Source organism: Arvicanthis niloticus, chromosome 8 (genome assembly GCF_011762505.2).
Source record: "Arvicanthis niloticus isolate mArvNil1 chromosome 8, mArvNil1.pat.X, whole genome shotgun sequence".
Lineage (NCBI taxonomy): Eukaryota > Metazoa > Chordata > Mammalia > Rodentia > Muridae > Arvicanthis > Arvicanthis niloticus.
In genome coordinates, this window is record NC_047665.1 from 26,823,959 (window position 1) to 26,850,235 (window position 26,277).

The 26,277-nt window shown below is 40.2% G+C and overlaps 1 protein-coding gene across 7 annotated transcripts in view; it reads right to left on the reverse strand.

The window, feature by feature from the left end:
* Positions 1-26,277, reverse strand: part of Fars2 (phenylalanyl-tRNA synthetase 2, mitochondrial) — a 413,321-nt gene that overhangs the window by 176,765 nt on the left and 210,279 nt on the right. For all 7 annotated transcript variants that reach the window (XM_034510757.2, XM_034510759.2, XM_076939185.1 and 4 more), the window contains one exon: positions 7,147-7,307. In XM_034510757.2, coding sequence (XP_034366648.1) covers positions 7,147-7,307 — 161 coding nt within the window. The remainder of the gene's footprint in view (positions 1-7,146; positions 7,308-26,277) is intronic.

Genomic DNA, 26,277 nt, shown 5'->3' on the forward strand with positions numbered 1-26,277 from the left:
AATACCCATTCACATAAAGTAAAATAAATCTCATGAACAAAGGGTATGGGTGGACAAAAAAAAAAAAAATGCATGCACTGGCCTAATCCTAGAGGTTGGAAAAGAATAGGTTGAACTCTGGGTGAGAGATGTGGGCCCTGATTAAGGATGGGGAGAATGCTAGAGGCTTAGGCAGAAGGAGAAGGACTCAGCAGGCTGGGCTTCAGTGCAAGGTACGCTGGCATGGATGGATCTGGGTGGCAGATACGGTGTGAGAAATGATAGGACAAGGTCTGGTGAAGATAGGCAGCTGGGTAGGTCCAGAACTAGTGAAGTCATGGATCTTAAAGGAGAACCTACTAACAACACTGGACCCATATAATTCCTAACTGCATTCTCAATTCTTATACCCACAGATAACTATGGCTCTCACGCTTCATCAAAGAACCTTTTCTGTGCAGCAGATGGAGATTATAACAGAAACCCACAACTGCTTAAAATGCAGAGAACAACCATTCGTGGGTTGGATAGCCCTAGTGAACACATCTAGAACAAAACTGTTACACCCGAGGCTAAGGAGACATCTTGGAAGACAAGGTAGAAAGATTTTAAGAATCAGAGGACAAGGAACTCGGGTGTGACATTGTGTCTTCTAGATATGGCAGGGAAGATTCTTCCATATCTCAGCAATATGGCTGCCTACACCAGACCTGAACAATGATGACACCAACAGAAGTGCTAATGTGGATGACAGGGAATCTCTGGTGGCCTCATCTGTAGATAAAGAACTACAGGCAACTAATAAGTGCTGAGAGAGGGGATCTGTCTTCCCCAGGAATGAGCCCTTAATACCTTATCCCATATTTGAGTGGGGTTGGAGAGAAAAGGGGGAAGAAGGGAAAGAATATAATTAAAAACCTAGCAACACAATGAGAAAGAATGACCCCCAACTATGCCTGTTCCTGCTGCACTGCTCACACCTGTGAGCCAGTGATGCTTACTGAACAAGCACAAAGCTGTTGGCTTTCCCATCTGCCTGTGTACTCCTGTGGCTTTTTCTTCTTGGAAGAACCATCTCTTTTCCAGCAAAAGAAAATGTTTAATTTTAATTAAGAAGAAAAAATGCATAGGGTAGCAGTTAAAAGCAATGTCACCGCAATACACTGAAACTCTTGAGATTCTCACAATCAAATTTATGTGAAGTAGGAGGAAGAACTGTAAAATCCTACTTTAAGTCTCTATCAGACACCATTTATGATAATGACAGAAACAGCAATTCTAGAAGCTCCTCCAAGCCAGGAGATTAATATATAATCAGGTGAGAGCCCTGAGACAATTCTAGAGAGATGTGGAAGGATTTAGAGAATTAACTCATAAGAAAAAAAAAGAGAGAAAAGAAAAAGAGAAGTCTGATCTCCACATTCTGTGGTTAGTATTACTGTAACTATTGATCACCTATGTGTACTTCCACCTCAGAGCTGTTATCTGACATGCCTCAGTAAATCTGATTCTTCCTGTAGGTCAGACACATCTTGGAATTAAGAATTAAGAATTTCCATGTCTACTACTACCTTGTATAGGTAAAAACAGAGCTTACTGAAAATTAACAGCTGTATAGACTCAAGCTTGGCTTAAAATTCTGGCTGTCACTGAGTTGTAGAGTTATGATTAGGTTTACATGGTGGTTGTAACCCTCACATTCATTCCTATAGAATATATCCATAGTATCCACCAAATTCATTGGGTGCATCATAGTTGTAATAGGTAAGTATTAGTTCATGATTTGCATACAGGATTTAGTAAGTGTCAAGTGTTACAAGGTCTTAAGATAATCATGTACAGGACTGGGTAGATGTTTTGGAAGATAAAAGTGATTATAACCCAAGTCTGACAACCTGAGTTGGAATCGAAGAACCCACGGGGTGGGGGGTGGGGGTAGGAAAGGAAGAGACTCTCAAAGGAAGTCCTCTGATCTCTCTCTCTCTCTCTCTCTCACACACACACACACACACACACACATACACACAGACAAATAAAAAAGGTTTTATGATCACATATAGAGGAATTATTGAATTATGCCTAGTCAACAACATAGATACTTAAGGGGAAAGAGCCAATATACAATACCCCTTTAAAAACCTCCAATCCTTGTATAACTGCTGATGACTGCTATCATAAGATGGGTCAGAGAGACTGAGTTTCCTTGGGCCACTAGTTTCCCTAGACATAGCTGACTTTCCCCAAGACCGAGTGGATACCATAAACCAACGCAGCTCCCACCTGCTGACGCCTGACCCCAAATCCTTTGTCTATTGAATTTATGTTTTAAAGTACTTATTTCATTATCTCTAGTTGATATTCATTCTGATCTAAAGACTAACATCTCATCACTTTAAGCAGAAATACAATACTTTAAGTAGAAATACAAGTATCAATAAAGGAGAGGAAGAAATGTGGAGGAGAGAGGCGAGGTCAGGAAAGGCATCTTAAGCAGTTCATCAAAAATTTAAAACGAGTAAAAGTAACTGCAATTCTTAAAAACTTAAAAAAAAAATTAGGGCAAGAAGAAAGGTTTATAGATCTACTTATAAAAGAATAATGCTAAATTTACAGGGAAAATGCACCAGAGGAAGATGGCTCAGAACCAGGCTGGAGGGTCTGCCTCATTGACAAATGAGGCCTCGGCTGCCTCTCAGAGAATGTAGCTTGTGGACTCATGGCGCAGTAATAACATGCAGGGATGAAGAAATTCAAAGCCCCTCTCCCTACATGGAAGCCATGTTTAACAGGATCCAGAGGTGACTCGATTGGATATTAAAGTTTGACAATCATTAATATATGTGGTTTTCTGTGATTAGACTCATAAAGGAAGTTAATAAACCTGGTAGTTTATGTATTTACATATGGGTACAACATGCTTTGGATATGAATAATGTATCCATGAATTTTAAGTCAATTAAGCTTAAAACAAATAACCCGCTGAGGTCCTGATAGAGTACTACACTAGGCTAAGGCTGATACTGAAATGGGGAAGTATCAGTACCTAAGTCAGAGGCTTGTTGAGAAGGTAAAAGCAGTGACACTGCCTTCTTAGTAATGTCACAGGGCAAGGCCAAAGGGAACATCACCCAGGTTTAGGAATAGCATAGTATATAGACTGTGAAGACAACCTGCAAAGACCTCTGATCTGGCAGAAAAGAAGACAGCCACTATTGCTAAAAAATTAGTAAACTACTATGGACAGACATGTGATTAATGACATTTAGGCAAGCTATGTAAATAAAGTGCATGATGTATTAATACTGTATAAGACTAAATATTGACCTCACAGTTATAGATTGCATCAACACACACACACACACACAAGCTGATTTATTGTGCACTCAATTTAGGGCACTAATACACAAGTGTGACTTCCTGAGAGTGCAGAAATACATCCCATAAAGGTACATGTACTTAGTTGGCAGTACACTGGGCCCTGGAGCAGTGGGCAGAGAGCTCTCATGCAGGGCAAGAGAATGCTTGCATGACAAAGCAACCACAATGTTTGTCTACTTATCGAAAGCATCATTCAGGTTGGCCAAAGAGAACTGTCATGTGCAAATTTTTGATCAAAGTATGCACGCTGACGACCAAAAATTAAAATGGCATGAGTCAAGTTTACTCCTTACTAAATCTAAGAAATGGCTCTCAACGTGTTACAAGAGTCTCCTAGATAAGGCTTCAGGGTGCTCTAAATCAGAGACTGCCCTTGCAGCCAGAACACCCTCATAGCTAGGAGCTAATTTATAAGACCATGGAGATGCAGAGGATACAACTACTGAGGCCAAGAGAGCCTGGGGCGTAAGTTAGGAGGACCCAAGGGAAGATAAAGAAGACAAATCTCTGCCCAACACAACAGGATTCTGGAGGTTCCTGGCCAGAGAAGTCATAAGCCACAAGATCACAGCTGCAGAAGGCTTTTCTCAACATTTTTGTTCTGGTCAGGGGAGTATTCTCTAGGATTACAGACAGCTGTGACAAGAGGCTCCTAGTTCCTTCTTAGGGAGATAAACATGGCAAAAGTATAAAAATAGTAAAAGGTGCTACTAACAAAATTAGAATATTTGATGTCAAGAAAAATTATTTGAAAAGGAGAGAGGCAAGCAACAAATGCTACCGAAAGACATCTAGAACCCTGGAACTTGCGAATATGTTCCTATGCCTAGAGAGAGAGGTACCAGAGTTGCCTACAGAGGCAACTAAGAAAGGTCTGGAGAAGCTGGGCATGGTGGTTCAGCACTTGAAAGGTAGAGGCACACTGATTCCTGGGACTTTGAGGACAGCCTGGTCTACACAGCCACTTCAAGGCAATCCAGGTCAATATAGCTAGACCATTTTTGTCTCAAACAAAACAAAAGGAAAAGTATCCTGAACTATGTTACTAGCATTATGGAATCACAGGAATCCTAGTAAGGAGGAGGCAAAAATTCAGAAAAAATGATCAGATTTCAGGAGTTCAAAAGGCCATGTGGTATGTATATAGTCATAAGGGGTCTGGAGAGCTGGCAAAAACACAAGAACAGGCTGTCCCCTGGAGCCTCCCTAAGTAACCATACCTACTCCCATCTTGACTCCAGAGTGCCAGACTACCTATTTAAATGAGATAACTTCATGTTTTAAGCCCCCAACTTTGTAGTCATATGTCAAAGCAATAAGAGAAATTGATACATACTTTGGTTTCTTGAAGTAAGGTAATATTTATAACAAACACTTAAAAGTGGAGAAGTGGCCTTGGGATTAGTTATTGAGTGAAGAAGCTAATAGGTCATGGAAGGGGCTTTCACAGGTCAGACTTTGACAATGAAGGAAGTCAGGGCAGAAAGAGGGCAGAACTTGGAGGCAGGAACTAAAGCAGAAACCATGGAGGGATGATGTTTCCTGACTTGCTCAGCCTACATTCTTATACACCCAGGACTACTCACCCTGAGATAGCACTGCTTGCAGTGGTAGGACCCTTATACATGAAGAAGAAGAAGGAGGAGGAGGGGGAGGGGGAAGGGGAGGGGGAGGGGGAGGGCGAGAGGGAGGGGGAGAGGGAGAGGGAGGAGAGGGGGAGGGGGAGGGGGAGGAGGAGGAGGAAGAGGAAGAGGAAGAGGAAGAAGAAGAAGAGGAGGAGGAGGAGGAAGAGGAGGAGGAAGAGGAGGCGGAGGAGGAAGAGAAAGAGGAAGAGGAGGAGGAAGAGAAGGAGGAAGAGGAAGAGGAGGAGGAAGAGGAGGAAGAGGAGGAGGAAGAGGAGGAGGAAGAGAAGGAGGAAGAGGAAGAGGAGGAGGAAGAGGAGGAGGAAGAGGAGGAGGAAGAGGAAGAGGAGGAGGAAGAGGAGGAGGAGGAAGCAGAAGAAGAGGAAGAATAAGAAGAAGAGGTAGAAGAAGAAGAAAGAAGAAAGAAGAAAAGAAGAAAGAAGAAAGAAGAAAGAAAGAAGAGGAGGGGGAGGGACAGGAGGAGGCGGCAGCCACAGCCGAAGCCCTACAAACATGCCTACAGGCTAATCTTCTGGAGATGTTTTCTCAAGTTTAATTCTTTCTTTCCAGATATATTTAGATTTGTATCAAGGTGACACACACACACATTCATATACATGAGAAAGAAAGAGAAAATGTGTGTGTTTAAATGGAGATACACTCTAAGAGGACAACAATATCCCTTATAAACACCATAGGTTAATAAACTGAAAGCCCAATGCTAGGAATGGGTTACCTCTTTTGGAATTGTTGGTCAGTAAATGTCCCTCAGTCCTTCATACATCACAGGTGTTTTCTGTTACTCTTCGTTACATTCCAAGTCCTACTGCTGAAGACAACTGAACTATAAAACTGGTACATATCTGGAAATGTTATCACCAATGACTGGCTTTCATAGTGCTACACAGTATTATGCACACTAATACACGAATGCAAGCTACCATTAGTCTATTCAGACACGAAAGCTGGGAGCTACAATAACAACCTGACTGTCTGGATAAGCCCACTGGTGCTATCATGGCATGAATGTCATAGGAGCAATCAACCAATATTTGATTAGATTTAAGGCCTGCTCTACAAGGTGGAACCTATATTTCACACCATTGTAAGGGCTAAAATCCTGTGGTTAGACAGAACGCAGGACCCAGGGAACAGCTTGCTGTTTCTCCAATAATAGGACATGATATTAAAACAACTCAATGACTTACCATTATACATACATATTAGTGTATTTCACAAACCTCATGAGAGAAGCTCATAGTGACCTACAACTGGTCCAGGTAAAGAGAATACTAGATTGTTGAGTGCTCAGACTTAAATGAGACATCTATAACAAATTCTTTCCTTCCAAGTATCAGGAGATCACTGCAAATTCGTGAAAACATTGTAAAAGCAATACTTTCGGGACACAACAGAGCAGTTGCACATATGGTCTCTCGGAGACTGTGGCAAGACCAGTGCAAGTTCAAGCCAGACAAAAATCCAAGTATAAGGAGAAAAAGTGATTATGAATTCCCTAGCAAGGAAGGAGAGGTGGCCTTCTTTAAGGGTGTGGCACCTGGTAGGTGAAATACACCCCAGAGAATGCCTGCAGCCCCAACACTAATTGAACTGTTTTATCTTATTTATTTGGGTATGGAACAGATACTGGATCTGGGAGGAATTGGGAGAGAAGTTGAGTATGGTCAAAATTCAATGCATCAGATTATTAAAGAATTAGTAAAGATATAAATTAGATCTATTTTAAAAGAGAGGGTTTATTTTGACTTAAAGATCTAGAGATACAGCCCACTATGGCAGGAATAGCAGAAGAAGCAGAGGACAGCTGGTCCTAATTTGTCCATAACCAGCAAGAGAGTATGGGTGCTTGTGCACAGTTGCCCCTCTCCTTTTAATTCAGGCAAGACAACTGCAGTACTGTGAATGGCAATGCCCACATTTAGGGTGGGTCTTCTGATCTTGATTTACCTAAGCCAGATAATTCCTTAAAGAAATGCTCAAAGATTTGTCTCTGTGGTGACTTTACATCCCATCAAGTGATCGTCAAGATTGTCACACTGATTTTAAAATATTATTTGAAATTTCAACAATGTTCAAGTAGGAGAACCTCCCAGATTTTAATGACCATTTATATCGACGATATCCTAATTCTTATAAGTCATCCTACCTGAAACTTGACACTCTGATTGATGTCTGACAGGTGGAACTGCTTCAGGAAGCGCTCATCCTCACTCCAAAAAAGGCGAATGTCAGGGATATCATAGAGGACCATAGCCAGCCTCTCTAATCCCAGGCCAAAAGCCCAGCCGATTCGATCCTGAGCACCAGCTATGATCAGAAACAAAGCAAAAATGTCTGTTTAGGAAAGCATCAAGATCACACAGATGCCTGGCACTCTCTGACGAAGGCTGGCAGTGCTGAATGGTGCTTCCTAGTGGCAGGGATGAGAAGTACTCTGGGCTCATCCAAGACAACGTTCAATCTTACCTTTGTTACATTTTATAATTCTTATATCCCCCATGGAAGCTTTCTGGAATCATACCAGCTGGAAAATGTCATTGACATCTCAATAAGGTCCAAAGGGAGGTTTGCTCATCCTCTCGTTGTTTACCCCTCCTTCTTCCATACCTCCTGCCATGTGTGTTTGTGTGTGTGTGTCTGTGTGTGTGTCTGTATGTGCACACACATGTGTTTGTGTTGATGTCAAAGGTCACCATCAGGTACCTGTCTTAGTTCCTTTTGCACCTTACTTTTTTAAAGATTTATTTATATTCTTATTTTATGAGTATGGCTGTTTTGCTTACATATTTTGGTGTGCACTATGTACGTGCAGTGCTCACAGAGGCCAAGGGTATTTTGCCTGGATGTACATAGGTGAACCATATGAATGCAGTTCCAGTAGAAGCCAGAAGATGGCACTGGAGCTTCTTGAATTGGAGCTCCAGATGTCTTGAGCTGCCAGATGGGTGCTGGGAACTAAACTTGGGTCCTCCGCAAAAATGAAAAAATGATTTCTAGCCTCTATACCTTATTTTTGAGGTAGGGTTTCTTAATAAACCTGAAATTCCCTGAGTCAGTGAGACCGGTTGGTCTTTGTCTTCACAGCACTGGAACTATAGGCATTCACTGTCTGGTCTGGATTTTCATTAGGTCCAGATCCAAGTTCAGGTCCTCATGCTTGCACAGCAAGCACTTTACCTGCTGAGTCATAAACCCCAGCTCCAAAACCATGGCTTGGCTCCCACCTCTGAATTAGCATTTTCTATAATCTGTGTTTGCTTTGATTCAAAATTAGTACCCTACATGCAGACCACTTAAGAGAAAGGAAGATAAGACCTCTCCTGAAGTGGCTTGTCATACAGAGATACATCTTCAAAATGTGCCACAGCAGATGGTTGACAATAAGAGAACAGTATCAGGCTATTAAGAACAGGGGCCCATCCCTAACTCAGAGGCTATCACCAATTGATAACCACTTGCAAATGAAATTCTAGTTTTCTCCAAGGCAGTCTCACCAGGAAACTGAACTACTCTAAGGGCAGATTACACGCCAGCAGTAGATGCCAACAGAAAATTAACTCAATGCCATCTTTGCAGGTTCCTTGTCATAAAATGGCTTTTTCTTCTTCTTCCTTTTTAATATGCTATCTTTCTTTCTTTTGTTACCCTACAGGTCTATGACATACGTGTTTTGGCTTTTGGGTTTGTGTTTTTCTGGGAGTGGTTTCACACACTCCTAAGTGTGTGAGCAAGTGGGTCTCTACATCTACATCTGTGTCTTGTTTCTTTTCTTGAGCTCTTTTCTTGTGCTTGCTTGTTTGTTTTGTTCTATTCTGGTGTGTCTGTCTTTGTTTTATCATTATTATATTACATTTATTATTCATTAGAAGCCTGTTTGTTGTCTAATGAGACGTAAAGGAGGTAGATGTATGAGATGGGAAGTGGGCAAGAACTGGGAGGAGCAGAGGGAAGGGAACCTGCAAACAAGATGTGTTATATGAAAAAAATTCAATTAAAAAACCCTTCACCTTTTTAAAGATGCCACTTTTTTTTCTTCTTAAGCTATCGCAAGAATGTGGGAAGAAATGTGTCTTCAGCAGCACTTATTCCAAAGGTAAAGGTTCTGTCCAGGTTATGACACAGACATGAACTTTAAGGCTGTATTTCACATATATGAGGCAGGATAAGAAATGATATAAAGCACTGTGTGGAAGGCTTGGGAATCATTTGTACAGCTAGAAAAGCTTACATAAAGAGTTCATGAAAGAACTCCATTCCAACTGGACACCAATGATGCACAGGGTTCAGGGGTGGTCCAAGACCCCCACCATTATGCACATATCCTAGAGAAAGTCCCCGGCCTGAATATAGTGAGGCTTCATAAAGGATGAGATTTCGCTCCTTTGATTAGACATTAGCCCATTTTAGGCTAGACTCCATTTTCACAGACTAGAGAGAATTGACTTTGCTATCTATAAGCAACCATTTGGTCTTAAGGAGCCTCAGAAAGCTGCGAGAGGAAACAAGAACCATAGAACCCTAAGAAACACTTCCCCTAGTACCTCAGCGTGCTGAGAAGTGAGTTTGTAAGTACCAGGTGACCTTTATGCCGGTGCTAGTCCAACATGCTCATCCCATCATTATTCTAGTAAAAAGGCTTGGGCAAGGGGCTGAAGAGATATCTAAGTGGTTAACAGCTTGTACTGATCTCACAAAGGATTGGAGTTTGATTCCCAGCACCCACATCAGGCAACTTACAACACTATTATTCCAACTTTAAGATGGACAAAACTAGCTTCACCAGATTATCTGTAGACAAACACACATACACACACACACAATTTTCAAAAAAAAATATAAAAGCTTGCTTATATTGTGACAACCAACCACCATGGAAGTTTTCAAAAAGAGTAATGTTTGCTTGCTAAGTTCTAACAAATTTTACCTTTAAAATACTTTGGTTTGGTCCCACTTATCTGAAATTTGATCGCATTTTATTTGGAATACACTCAGTACTATATCATCGTTCATTAAGTTATTAAGACAATGTCATGAATGCCTGGTACGGATGCTGGTCACCATATATAGTCTATAGGAGGTCACCAGAAAAAATACATCTTAGATCTAAAGAAATGCCTGTCCAGAACAACTGAGCTGTTTTTAACTTTGAGGATGTCATGTATTACATAATTAGTCATAATAATTCACTTTTTATTTTGGCTCTGTGGAAACTTAGAGACAAACATGTACATCCATCCACTCAGCAACTGAAGAAAATGCTCAGGGTTTAAATCTATGTAACTCCTACCACAGCTTTATTTTAAAGTCCTGATTTCCACTTTGCACTGATTATTTCAACTACTTATTTTACCCTCTTCTATGTATCATATATAGTGATTCAAATTCTTTGTGGAAGAGTGCAAGCCATAACTAAACAAAACTGAAAACTACTGTCAGTTGAAGTGGGAATAAGCTTCAGCTTTTTGCCATACTTGCCTGTAATGAATGACAGATATTCAAGGTGACACAGAGCTTACAGTAGTACTCCCCCTCATTCTAGAACCACAGACTCCAGGAAGCCAGAGTGACCATAATGTAAACAGGAATCCTTGCCAACAGAACCCTTGTGACGAGAGGCACCCATGCACTCTAGTGATGGCCATTTTGCACTGAGTGAAACTCCTATGAGAGAAAGTTCGTGTTTTCATTGTGGCTGAGCATCGTAACGATAAGGCCAGTCACTTACTACATGGAAGGGAAAGAATGAGCAAGAGTCCAGCAAAGAGAAAGTCATGAAAGGAGAGGAAGACACTATCACTGTGAAAGCAGAGAAACAAAATTGACCATATAGTCTTAGATGATTTTAACCCATGGATGTGCCTATGAGAAGCCAGGTTCCACAGGACGCATCTCTGCAGCTATCGAGGACAAGGGAGAACAATACCAGTTAGTGCCCATTAAAAGATACTACCTCAGGAGCTAATTTTCCCCCAGAGATTGAAAGATTAAAAACAAAGATTATAAAACTAAAGATAAAATTTAAGTAAATAAAGTTCCAGGGAAGGGGAGACTAGAAAAAGCACACAGACCAATATCCCTACTCAACAACGGGAGAGACTGATCCCTTCTCTCCTCAGAAGGAGAGAGGTACTTTAGTCTTCCATCTATAATACACGGTCATTAGCCTAGATCAGAATAAACTGTTCATTAGGTATATGATTTAGGTCTAAAGAAATGGCTCTGTGGGGCACGTGCTGATTTTCCAGAGGATATGAATGTGGATCTCAGCAGCCACTCCCAGAAGCCCACACCATCAAACTACAGTGCCAGGAGATCCAATACCCTTTTCTGCCTCTATGGGCACCTACACTCACATGCATGCAGCAGCCACACAGTCACATGCATATACACAAATAAGAGCAAATGTTTTAAAACCTATAATTACCAAAGCTCTATTGGTCTCTCTTTCTCCAGTATGTATTCTTGGCTATTATAAAAAAGAAAATAAATTCCCAGAAGATAATTGTTTCTGTTGTTATAGTGTGAGAGTGAAAATTCATTAAAACTAAAGATAATAGAGTTTTTAAGTAAAATAAAATTTCAGAGGGGCATGCTAGGAAGAAAAAGTGTAGACCAATATTCCATACAAACACAGATGCATAAATCCTCAACAAATTACTAGCAAGCCAAACTCAGCAGCATATTAAAAGGATTATACACTATGATCAAGTGGGATTTGTGAAGAAACGCATGCAAGGGTAGTTCAAAATATGAGATCCAATCAATGTGATATAGTAAGCTGGTAGAAAAGGGAGGGTATGTACACCATTATCCTAATTAATGCAAGAAGCATTTGATAAAATACAACATTCTTTCATGATTAAGTATTTTTTTTAATAATTAGAACACAATGGAATTTCCTCAACATGAAGATTGTGTGCAAATAACTCGTAGCTAATATTATACTCAATGGTAAAGAACTGACAAGAATGTTCACTCCTTCACTTCTATTCACAGAGTACTGACAGTCTAAATAGAAAAATGAGAGAATAAGAAAGATAAAACACCCATTTAAAAATTACAAACTAAAATTATCTCTATTTATAGATGACACAATTTTCTGTATAGAAAACTTTAATGAGTCCATGAAAAAATATGAACTTATAAATTCAAGAAAGCTGTATAATATATATCCAAAATTTCAAAACTCAATTACATGTTCAAATGTTAATAATGAACAATCTAAAAATTGAATAAAAAATTCTTTATTTACAAGAGTATTAGGAAGAGCAAAGTAGTTACAGTCTAGCAAAACTGCCTTTACTAGTTGAGATTTGAAATCTAAATTAAATAATAAAAAGTTAAAATTTCTTAAAAACTACACAGGAAAGAAATCGTCCCCTACCTCCAAATGTATAGGAAAGCCAAGAAACAAACTGAGTTTCATCAATATTTAGATTATTTTTACATGAAACTATAACCTACAGAATGGCAGCAAAGGATTGCCATGTGTCTGATAAAGGCTGGCCCTTTAAGGTAAAAGGGAACTCCCACAACTCAACCACAAATAACCCTACTGCACAGGGGCAAAGATTTGAACACCCTTCCCATGTACATGTGGTCGACATGGAAGGTACTCAACATCATTAGTAATTAGAAAGTTCAAATTAAAACCACACTGAGAAACTAGTCCTCACAACTGATAATAAAGACAAAAAGCACATATGGTGGCTCCTAAGAAGTTACTGAGTTAGGGCTTGAGAGCAACAGCTTAGATGTACAGTACTCATCTAATGTGTACAATGCCTGGGTTCAACTTTAATATATGAGAAACACTTAAGGTTCACATTATTTCAGAGTAACCTGTCTTCCTTCTCTATAGTTCTCTCCCTTCCCCTCCTCACCCAACTGCATACTGGTGTTCGGTAGTACTGGTCTGGGTCAAATGCTGGAAATAAATAATATGCATTTCAATAAACGAAGGGCTGAACAGGATGTATGACTTACATGTAATAGAATACAATTTGGCCCCCAAATTATGCTGTCCTGATACACTACATAGCAAACACGGCTCTTGTAAGGAGAATGTTACACAAAATGTCTGGTCTCTAGAAAAGACAAGCTCGTGAAGTCAGCAAGCTGACTAGAAGTCACAGGATGGGAGAGATGACTAGGGGTCTTGCTTAATGAGCATAGAGCTGCTAACAGTGGAGATGAAATTGCTGAAAACACTGGTCACTGTACAGTTCAAACAGGCTAACGAGGCAAACTTTATAAACTTACAACATAAAATTTATGTTATTGAATCAAAAGTAATTTAATATTTGCTAACAGCTCTGAACTCTATGACATGGCTCACTTTAAAGGACTTAAATCAAGTGTTGATCTAAATAAATGCTCAATGAAATACAAACTATAACATAATGGGTAATATTTATTATTTAACAGAAAAACTAGACACAAATTGTTAAGTCTTCTTTCCTGTGTTCTCTAGTCTCCATGAATTTAGAAGGACACAGGTACAGCCAACCATGATGCTGCTGAGGGGACACGGTATCTCATCTGGGCATGTCTCTGTTTGGATGTCCTTTTCTCAGTGTGCCTCCCTAAGGACACCTTAGACACATGGGCAAAACTCTTCTTCAACACATATGCTAACCACTGCTACTACCTGCTTCTGTAGAAAACCCACTTCACCCCATCCTTCTCACTCAAGTTCTTGTCACCAGACTTCCGAGACACCTTGGACAGCATCTTAGCCTCTTAATCACTGACACAGCACCAGGAGTGTCCAGGCATTTGGCACATACCTCATGCTCAGTACAAATTTGCAAAGAGATAGCAGGAGGCTGTGAAAGAAGGAAGTCTCAATACTTTCACTTTACTTGCTACAGAGAATTTCATATTTAACATGGAGCTTTCAGTAATTTCCCTTTGTTTTGTACCTCTGAGAGCTTTTATTGATCATATACACTTTGAGGTGACATTTTAACAGAAGTGACTTAACATTTTGTTCTTATAAAAGGGATGGTCTCTTGTCAGCCAGGTTTGGTCAAACTAACTATAAAACCAAGCAATGTTTCTAAACTCGTAGTCTCCCTGTCCCTGTAGAGAACTTGTGTGATTACAGGTGTGAGTTACCATGCCTGGCTAGAAAGACAGCCATGTTGCTAAGTCTCAGCAGCTGAGGCTGCACAGATAAGCTCAGAGCTGCCACACCAGAAGAATCATCACTCGGAGAATAAAACATGAGAAGGGGATGTCCTCCTCATTTCCCACTCCCACGGCTTATGAGGTGGGCTCTGTGGTGCAGGCATGAGTGCAAGAACCAAGGCCTATGATCTTAGTTCTGCTTTGCCTTCTTCCCCAGCAACTGAGTTATAGAAAGCCAAACAGCTCTGTCTACTGCTTTCTATTCATTGATTATTTTTTTAGAAGGCCAAGGGTAAAGAAAAATTATTACCTACTAAAATGAGTTTTTGTAATATATTAAATATGTATTTCTTTCTATGTCAAAGGGTGTACATTCTGAAAATTCTTCAACGTAAGGGGACACATGCCCAAGATAATTGGTACACAAAACACTGAAACAACTTACCAATTAGTATGCATGTATCTCATGGGATGCCATCCAGGATATTTCACCCATACTTTCTTGATTTAATGCCTCACAGTGAAGTCATAGAATCTGTCCAATTGGTATCAAGGCTTTACAGATGCTGGAACTCAAACTTATGGACAGGTCAAGTACATATCCACTGCCTGGTTCCCTGGACTCATGTGGGTCTGTCTAAGGTCTTTCCAAACAGCAGAGAGCTGCATTCCATCTGTGAGCCTACTATTTTAGAAGTGCTTGTTTGCAGATTGACTTTGTCATAATCCATGAAAGCTTGAAAAATGGCTTATAGAAGGAGGAGCTCAGATATACCAGGAGAATTCTTTGTTGGGTATTGGCTACTCCAAAAATGGATACAACCTGAACACACACAGAACTCACTTTCCATGAGTTAACAGGATGAGTGCTTAAGCAGAGGCACTGGATAAAAGCTTTTGCATCCCTGGATCAGTAGGTACACTGCCCATCCCAGGAACAGCAAGCAGCACATTGCCCAGAGAGACACTGTGTACATAGAGGCAGGCCTAGAAAGGCCAGTGCAGTGACATCAACTCTGATTTGTCTTTTTCCTACCTAGGATGTGGTACCTGGTCTCCTACTTTCAGCTAGACTTCTTAAACTTTTCCTGTGAGACAGGCTACTGGGTGATTGACTTCTCCAGTTGAGCATCCAGATTGATCTCCTGCCAGAAAAATGTCTCTAGGTGTATATATCCTCGGCCCCACACACTTCTGTCAATAAGTCCTTCACATGATCCAAAGGCAGACTTTTCTTTCAAGTTTCCTGTGGTCTGGATCAGACTGTGCACCAGGTTCCACTGGCTATGAAAAGGGTTTTCTAAACATGCTCTGCACTGTGCACTCCTCACCGTGCATAGATACCATTACTTTATCTCATGAATCTCACCTGGGCCCAGGTCCTTTCTTTACTGGGTACAGGATTTGGCTTTCTGCACTTAAAGGAACAGGAGTTTCTGAAGTACATGTCAATCAACAGTACATAAAGTGATTGTCAAAGACATTCCCCTTGGCAGGCATCCTTAATTTCCCTGAGAGACATGCAACGTACAAATTTTCATCTTTTTGATCCTTTAGAATATAATCCAGGCTAACAGGGAGCCTTCCCAGAAGCCAGCCAGCTCTGGACAATGATGCACTAAAAAGCGATGGACCAACTCCCACAGGCCGAATTTCCTTTTCAAATACCTGCTCTAGGAAAGGACATGACAATGGGCCCTAGATAGAATTGCTGGGATACTCACAGGCTAGAGTTTCACCTCAGGTAAAGAACCCTTTGGAACTCCCCTTTTCATTACCACATTAGCTGCTATCACATGAGAATACAACAACTATACAATGACTATAATGTACTGGCAAGCTAATACAGGAGGCAACAAGCTGGTTGCTGGAAGCCAGTATACTAAGAAGAGAGCAGGTAAATGCATAGTCTTGGAAAAGAACCTTGAATCTCCACATTAAATCCTTGCAGTCTTTGAATGAATGATGATGATCTATGTGACTTGCTCCACTGTTAACTATGGTTTTGCTTCTTGTTGAAAGACATATAAAAACTTAGATGACAAGCAATAGGGAGAGGAATATCAAAAGCTATTGAACTGACAGGGCTTGATGGGGAGAAAGGTGGTTTCAATGAATAGATTTCTTTCTTGAGACTTTCCCTTTGGACAGCAAATAGCAAGTGCCAGCTTTCATCTGAGTTTCAGGTTGTCTTCTTTCAAATAAAGTATTATTCATTATTGGGAGATGTGCATAGCCAGGGTGTAGGTCTCAATGACACAAGACATGGAGCTTTGAGTAGTAATAATATTATGAACACTAAGTGTAAATTTAAAAAAAATGTGGATCAGGAAGCATTTAGGGAATTTAGAAAGAAAGGAGGGGGGATGAAAGGAAAGGAAAGGAAAAGAAAGGAAAGGAAAGAAAGCAAAGAATACTACAGAGATTCATCACAAAAATATTAAGACTAAAAATTTAGCATTTGGTACTCCTAACAGGAAGAGACGTCAATCACACAGTGCCAAGGACACCCCAAGAAGACAACTTTGTGCTTTACTCAGTTTTATTCAATACAACACACAGCACAAAAGTGCAGCCCCATAGGAATATACAGACTTCTTCCCTGTGGAATGAAGTGGTATTATTATCTCATTCAGTGTTGTCTATTAACAAACATCTATAAGGAAGAGGACATGTAATCCCAGATCTCCATCGTGCGTTCAATAGGAATATACACGAAATCCAATGGGACCAACAACAAAGACACATCAATTAAAAGTTAAAAGAACCCTAATTTCGTAAATAATAACCATTCCACAATCGATAGAAGAACTACAAAGGGGCTCAGAGCCTTGGCCCTACAGTCTGAGAAGCAGAAACAGTGTTTTGGTCTCACCCTTAGAGCTTCACAGAGCTCACATTCAGCATTCATTCTACAGGTGCACACCAAAGTATACCATCTACAGAAATGGGAGCGCACTTTGTAAAGACAGACATATAATCAAATTCCCTCAGCCCAAAGAGGGTGGCAGTAGCCACCACTTTATATATTCTATTTAATTGATAGATTTATATGATATATTTGATTCTTATTCAGCAGTAACAATATAACTTTATATTGATATTGCCACATCTGTAATTACTCACTACATATTATAGTAACTATTTATGTCATCTGAGAGTGGATATATATATATATGTATATATATATATATATATCTCATGCTCAGTTAGCCCCTGACATTTTTTGTCTATTTTTAAAATAAATTAAGAGATGAAGATTTCATATTGTATAACACTCTCACCTACTTTGAAACCTACCTTCCATTTTTGAGTCTCTGTCATTATCTCATAGCATTTTTCCATTCAGTCGAAGACTATACATTATCCTTATATATATCATGCACAGCCTCTGCTCACCTAAAAGTACTCCTAGTTTTCCCACATTTTACATGATACTGACATGACATGAAAATCCAAGGTCAGCTGTTCTATACATTGGCTGAACTTGGCATTACCTGGTATTCCTCTGTGACTAGATTCAGGTTCTGGAACCCAGCAAAAACCTACAAATGACACTGCTTCTTCTCCACGCATCAATCTGAGACTGCCTACCCTAACCCCAGGCTATTATTTCTAGCATTTAGTTTTCTGCATTAAAAAAACAAAAAACAAAAAAACACTCCCACAACTTGTGGTTCAGATTGGTTGATCCTAGGTTCTTCTAGTCCTTACTGGGTTCACTTAAGCACACATGCAGGCTAGACTCATTCACATACTGGTGTATTGCTGGGGAACTTTTATTCTTCTCACACCATCCAGGAAACCAGTTTGGGTGAATGAACATATGGTTGCAGGGGTCTACTAGCATCAAGGTTGGGTATGCAAACACTCTGTCGTTTTTGCTATTGACCTGATTGACTAAAGCCAGTGATAGGATCAAGCTGTATATGAGGAGTGGAAAAAGAATATCAACGTAATCATTAGCAAGTCTGTAGAAGGACAAGCTACAGTATCTTAACATATAAAGTATATGTTAATGCCTTATGGTAATCTTCATTTATCCTTTCAGGAGATATTTATTATGACTTGTTTTTATTTAAAAAAAAAAACCCAATATGGTAGATGCTTTCTGATTAGAAATATCAAATAAAATAAGAAAAAAGAATAGACAATTACTTGGTATGATAAGATCTCATTAAATCTTATATCACTATGTGAAGTGACTGTTACCAGCTCTATTTATTAATGAGAAAACCAAAGCTTAAAGAGTTTAACTAATTTGCCCATAGCTATACAACTACCTGTTCCCAAGAAGTAGAAAATCCAACTGAAAATGAAGTACATAATAGACACGTGACTTCTACAAGAAGGGTTCTGAAGGTGGCCATTTCCTGGTTTGGTAAAACAGCTCTAGGATGCCATGATGATTCTTGGCTCCTTTTAACTTTTGTGCCACCCCGCCATGATCAATGCTTTAATTACCCGGTGCTGCACAGAGAAAGAAAGCTTACCTAATACTTCCTATTTCCAAAAAGCCATCCCCCAGAGCTGGGTTGCTAGGCCGCTGAGCTTTAAGGGGTGAAAGAAACATGTCAGCCTGGTTTCCCTAAGTTCAAATGGAAAATGTCTCCAAGGAGAGGTGGCACTGGGATCAGTCAGCCAACAGTGCGTATGTGCCAGATCTAGAATGTGAACCCAGGAGCATAAAGCATGAGAGATCATGTCTGTCACCAAGGGATACATGCTTTCAAAGCAAAGAGACAAGAAGCCATAAGCTCTGTAAGTGCTAAAAATGAGCTTCTGTGGGGCTGCAGAGAAAGGGGCAATTACTGTAAAACAGGCTGAACAGGTCTATTTGGAAATAGACTTCAGCAATCTTCTTAAATGACTGCGGGTGTTGAAGATTGCCAACCAGAAGCAAAAGAAGGCAGGCAAATGAAGGCAGAAGCGTGGCCTGGGGCCAAGCTGGCCAAAGGGGACACAGCACAGGGCAGGAAAATTCAGAGCTTTAAACCTCATGGGAATATCACACATCATACCTCTCTCTGCTATTTTTTAAAAATAATTAAAGGCTAAACACAGTAATACTCAAGTCACCAAACAAGAGCTCATATTCCTATTTCTTCTGTCTCCCTCAGACTACCCTCAAGTGCAGAGGGTTCAAGTTTCAGTATATTTCCCTCAATTTCATTGTAAAACCCTAGATTTTAAAAGAGAATGAAATGTTTTCGAAAGTAACATGTTGCCAGCAAGTTATCTTACAGGAAAAGTCAGCCTCATCATATTTTAATAGCTTTGTTTAACCGCCTCATAGTTTGATACTAAAAATAGTATCTCCCATTTTTATATAGAAATTGTGATTTATTTGCTGTTCTTATTTGTTTGTTTATGTCAAAGGTCTCACTAAGTAGCCCAAGTTGACACTGAACTCTCATCTCCCCAGCTGAATGCTGAAGTGAAGGTTGGCTTTTGTTTGTTTTGTTTTGTTTTGAGACATGGTCTCATGTAGTTTATGCTAGCCTCGAACTGTATAGCCAAGGATGACTTGAAAACTTCTTATATACCTATTCCTAGCTTGCCTTTACTGGGATTATAGGAATGGCCACCATGCCTGGTTTTATGTGGTTCTAGGTACCAAATCCCGAGCCTCAGACATGCTAGCCAAGCACTGTACAAATTAAGCCAGATCCCTAACCATTCGTTTTGAGATAGTGTAGGCTATTCTGAAACTATGTAACCCAAGCTGGTCTCCAATTCCCAGAAACCATCCTGCCTCAACCTCCCAAGTATTAGAATTACAGGGATGAACTACCACATCAACATGAGGTAGTTTTCATGTTATTATTTATTGTGTTTTGTTTTAAATTACCTACACTAAATGCAGATATTTAAGTACCAAAGAAACTGGGCACTACTTGACATGAACTAAGGAGATCGTGACTTTTTACTTTCCATTAAATGTGGAATCTTTAACAAGGTGAGTCATACCCATAAAAGGTGTTTGAGAACATTCCAAAGCATCGGGCACACTTGCCCACGCTGGGAAACACCTCCACTCAAATCAAATGCATCACTAGATTCCCCTATTAACAACAGTTTCCAAACCAAGGCCACAGGCAGAAAACTGAGCAGAGGTCAGTGAGTTCACCATATTATAAACAAGTCTTTCAAAACAGAGTAGAAGTGGAAGGAGGGTCAAGAATCCCCTGAGCATAAATGAGCAGGACCCTTGGATTCTAGGAGCCCTGTGTTGGCCAGCAGGTGAACACTGTCTTTCTAGACACAGAAGCCATTTATCGCTCTGCTGCCACTTAGCACAAGCATCAGTTCACACCTGCGGGAGTCACACACACTCCCACATACATGTATGTTATATACACATGTATGTAACACAGTCACATCATGTACATATTAAGAAGAAAGTCCTAGCCCCCAGGTGAGGGATGAGGTCATCCATCCACCTCAAAAATATTAATCCAAAATTCCTCCTGTCAAAAGGAAATGCAGGGAAATCCAAAGAGTGGAGAAAAGACTGAAGGGAAGGCCACCCAGAGAATGCCCCACCTAAGGGAGCCATCCCATCTTTAGACACCAACCCAGATACTATTGCTGATACCAAGAAGAGCTTGCTGACGGGAGCCTGATATAGCTGTCCCCCGAGAGGCTCTGCCAGAGCCTGACCAATACAGATGTATTGGACCCCAGTGGAGGATTTTGGGCAAGGACTGAACGAGCTGAAGGGGTTTGCAACCCTATAGAAAGAACAACAATATCAACCAACCAGACCCCTACCCCCTTTCCAGAGCTCCCAGGGACTAAACCACAACCAGAGAGTACACACAGGGGTTGGGGGAGGATGGGACCGGTAGCTCCAGCTGGATATGTAGCCTTATTGGGTTTCACTGAGAGGGGAGTCCCTAGGTCCTGTGGAGGCTCAATGACCCAGCATAGGGGAATGCTAGGGCGCTGAGGCAGCAGTGGGTGGGTGGGGGAGCAACCTCATAGAGGCAGGGGGAGGGGGAGAGATAAGGGGTTTGTGGAGGGGAAACTGGAAAGGAGGTTAACATTTGAAATGTAAATAAATAAAATAACCAATAGAAATTTAAAAAAGAATGTTGTATGTTTTTATGAGTGTGGAAGACATGAAAATATACTAATGCCCATTTTAAACATTTTAACCCATAACTACAATTCCTAAAGTAGTAAATTAGATGCCTTATCTCTCTATGCAAAGAGGAAAGGATAGTTTTGATCTCTGCACTAGAAAAATAGCCCCCCAAAAGAAAAGTTAACTGTGCTCTATTTCTTGTGACATTGTTGTAATTTTTTTTTATTGAGAAAAGGAACTTAATTTAGAGTAAGTAATGCCACTGTCACTTAAGTCTATGAATGATGAAAGGAATGTCAGCTGTTCTAATTCCATAATTCCCAGGCATTGACAATTAATGAAACACTCTTTACTAGTGGGAGTTGTTCTAAGCAGCAGATAAAGGAGTCACTGAGCCTTTTAAGATTTATACTCATAACCAAATTGCATATCTCTTCATCATTATCCAAAATATAATTAAAAGATGACATTTAAAAACAAACCTTAAAAAAAAAAAATCAAACTGCATCCCACTCCTGACAGAAAAGTAAGTGAGAAGCAAGGCCTGCCTTCCAGGAGCGGTAGGAGGAACTGCGAAGCAAAGCCCATTGTGATCTCCAACTCCCTACTGGCTGCAGCTGTCACCCCAGGCATCAGTCTCACTTGTCAATACAGGAAATGCTCAATCGGATCACTGAATGTTATTGGACAGATATTAATTGTGCTGTTCCACTGCTGAAAAAAATATTTGTTGACCTTTCCCTACAGAAAACAAATCAATAGGAAGATCTTATGAAAACTGTTTCCACCCTGGGTTTGCTCCAGAACTAGGAAAATTTACTGAGTTACATATTTGTTAGACCATCTGTTATCTACAGCAAGAGAAAAGGTGTCCTTTCATGTCAGCCCCAACACAAAATCCAGAGGCCTCTATAAGTCTCTGACTGGAATCGTGTTAATTATCAAAACATGACATTCCTGAGAAAAAAGCTAACAGCTTGAAGCTATCCATCCCACATATCTTGAGGAGAACTGTATGAATGTGCCTCATTTCAGTCTTTCCTCTCTAGTCTCAGTTCTGCTCATCAACACTAAGCCAGTTTACTTTGTATTCTGCATCATCAGAGGGCACATCCTCTTAAAACACAAGGGATTCGGGTCTACAAGGAGGATCATGAACTGTATCATGAGGTTTTTAGGGCTTGGTTCACACAGCTGTGTGCAACTATTTATAACAACTTCTAAAAATACAGAGAACTTAACCAAAACAACAGTAACAAACAGTATTAAAATTAGAGCGAAAAACCTTTGTCTAATAACATTTTGCATATATTAACCAATACTTTTTAGTTAAAGAATTTGACATAAAAATAAGAAAAAGTCAAATAACTCCTAGAAGGCAAACCCATGTATGAATCAAGGAGCCTCATGCAAATGACAGATGTGCTTCAACAAGTACATGATCAGAACAACTGTGATACGTACTCATCATGGCATACAGGCATACATAATACTGTACAAGGAGTTGAAACATCAGTCCCCGTGAATCTCCAGGGAATGACTCTGAATAAAGAAAGCTAAGCTCTAAAGACTACATCCTGTACGACTGCATTTTGTGTCAGTATAAAATAATACCATTTTAGGAACTGAGACACGTCAGATAAAAACTGTTAGGTCACGGTGTGTTAGAAAGGAAGAACCTTAGAAGTACCTGGTGATGACAATGAAGCAGTTTTGGGAAGCTAGGAACACAGCATTTAGCAATAGTCATAAAACCTGTTAGTCTCAGGCTTTTTTTGCAGGCAAAGAGTTCACACCACACACTCGTAACTATTCTCATGCTCACATAGAATCCTATGTGTAGATCAAGAGAACCTAGAACTCTCTCTAGTGCCCTCTTCCCAGGAAATAACAGGTCTGACCACAAGTCTGTGTGAAGAGCTCAGTGTCCTCCTGACACCTCTCTTCTGCAGGGATATTTTCGCCCTGGCCATACACTACGTATGTACTTTGGACGCCCTTTCTCATGTGATCTCCCTTTGTGTACTATCTGGTGGGGTGTCCAACATTGCCTTTTGTGGGCACTACTCCCATTTCAGAAACAGGATTATAGAAAAGAGTGTTAAATGGGACACTTGCTAGCATCAGCAGAAGTCCCCCAGTCTAGGAAACAGACACTGGGGGCATCTATGTGTTAGGTTTCCAACACCACAACACATTACCACATATAACACACATGGAAGGGTCATTTTGGCTCACAGTTTTTGAGGTTTAAGTCTGTTATCATATATGCCTCTGAGAGTGAAGCAGTATAAAACTGCTTCTCCATGTCTAAGAAGAAAAAAAAAAAAAAAGGGCAGGAATTCCACAGTCATCTTCAGGGATATATTCTCAATGACTACCTACGGGCCACTATTTGTCTCAAAGCGTTGCCATGTCCCAAAAGTGAGCCCTAGGGAACAAGCCTTTAGTGCATGCCTTTGTAGGACATTCAAGATCTAAACCCCAGCAACTGACTATAAGAAGGTGGGACTGGTGAGCTCATCTTCACCTCCATGCTAGAGGAGTGAAAGCTAAACACTCAGTGCTCTTTGCCAAATGCCCTCCTTGGAGGTCTTACTAAGCCCCTTGCTCTATGTCCTCAGAAAGTAAAGTGGCTGCCCACAAGAGGAAGTAGGGCAAAATCTGATCCCATTTAGGAAATTCTCAAGACCAACAGTGCAGCTAAGGGCCATCCCAGGGCCTGCAGGCTGTGTCTCTGCTGGATTAACGAGTTGCATGTGTTGTGGCTTCATGGGCTCCAGATAGAAAGTAGCTCTCCACTACAGGCAGCTGTACCTGCCCTTCCTCCTCTCTACCTCAAAAGGCCTCACTGACTTCCTTCCCTCTTCCTTCCTGTTTCCTCTGTCCCCACCTTGCCCTGTCATTTTTCTGGCTAACAGTTTATGGTCCTAAGTAGAGCAGCACGTTGGTAAACTGAGTAGACAAGAAGGGAAAGAAAAAGAAAGTAGAGTATCATGAGATAATGGGCCATAATTTTCTGGTTCTATTCCCATTTCTTCCAGTGTTAAATCTTAAAATTTCATCCATTTCGCCAAGTCATTCTTTCCAAACAAATCCAACATATCTTTTAGCCATGGATATTGAATATAAGAAGGAAAACAGATGGAGGGGAACTTAAAAGGACATTGGAATAGAACTGCATAAAAATAAGATATCAGTTGGCAAAGCCAAAAACACACTTCCGTCAATCTGAGCACATAAAACTTTAGTAATAATATGTGTTAAGCAGGCACATATCAGTAAAATATCCTCTGTGGAACACAGAGCCAATTGTTTCCTTTTACCAAGTAGCATGGTGAAGTGACACCAACACCAACAGTTAGAGTACATGGTACTTGAAAGGCACACCTCACTGCATTCTCCTTCCCAGAAATAAAAGAAGGCAGAGCTTACAGTCAGTTCCCTGTCCCTTGCTGTAGGGACCTTTGGGATCACATGCTCTAGATGTTATGACCATAATGGGATACTCCACAATAGTCTGAAGGAAAAGTAAAACAGTCAGTGAATTAAGTTATTGAGGTTTACAGTATGTTGTTAGTGCAGCAATGGCTTAACGTATCAGGCATCAGATTCTGGTGAATGGAGGGAGGCATCTAGAGTCACCGAAGGGTGGCATAGCCTCGGAATGATACCACATTCTTAATATCGCCATTTTATTCCTTATAAATAATTCTGACAACTCAGGATACGCTTTTTACTTAGGCTTCAGAGAAGATTTACATAAGCAGAACCACTTATAAATAGTTATGAGGAAGATGACATTGCTAAACTGCACTTAGTAAGCATCTGACTAAAATATATGATATGAAATGCCTGAAAGTCTAAAAAACAATGCAGTGAAACAGATACCCAGAGGGACTGTTGAATCATGATTTCCAGAAGTTTCTATAAAAAAAAGACTGACAACCCATCCTTGGCTATATCAGAATTTTAGTTAACTCTTTGCCAACTAGAATCCTCAGGTCCTGGTCAGGAGAGCCAGGAATGCTTTTCAGGAATGTTTTTCAAACTTTTAATTCTTGGTTCTGGCAGTATTTTTCTGTTTCAAGGTAAAAATAAATGGAAATTTGGTGTGGTTTTGCTCAATAGTAACTATAGGACCTATAGAAACACTGCACAAAAAACATTAGGGTACCATGGGGGATGCAGATTTTTTGCTTCTCCATTCTCAAGATCATAGGCTGTAGAGTATCCACATTTTGTTCAGCTTTGTTCCAGTAGGCGAGGCTTCGACAACACACTGAACATGGCTTCTCACTGTCACTGTCAACCACCAAATATTATTCCAGATACCAAAGGTTACTCAGTGTAAACAGATCTTCCCACTGCATGTTGTCACCCAAACCCAAATCTTAGAAAAAAAAAAAAAAAAAAGCTCAAAAGAAACCTTGGGAGTTTCTTTTGGCCACTGGAACATGATCGCTTCAGATTAGTATCTTGAAAATTACAAAAGAGATCAAGTGAAAGAGAAAACCAGAATGTCACACAGGAACAAAAAAGGCTTCTGAGAACTCCTGTATGTATTTGGAAAAGCTTCCAATAACAAGAGTTCATCTCTGGCTTTATCTAGAATGAGGCAAGAGCAGGGGTAGCTCCTGATGGTAAATTATGTTTGTCAAAAGAAGTCTGACTCTGATTCCTTTGAGAGTAGCTGATGTATTCCTCATTCAGTGGCCAAAAAAAATCGAACAAGATGTCCAAATATTCCAGTTCACTAACATGTGCACATGTTGATATGCTCCCATTTTCTATTGTAATAAATTTATAATGATTTTAAATCAATATTTTACTTCTTTGGGGACTGTATTTCTTTGAAAACTTACTTCCATGTGCTATCTATTCTCAGAAACTCCAAGGATAATTTGAAAAATATAGCTCCATCATTTTTTTTACTCAACAGGATTGGCAAAAAATTCAATGTGACAATGAAAAATGTAAGCAAGAAGGTAGACATACATCTATTTCTGCCAGGATAAGAAAGGGAATGCAGGAGGCTGAAGTTCTATCTGTTAC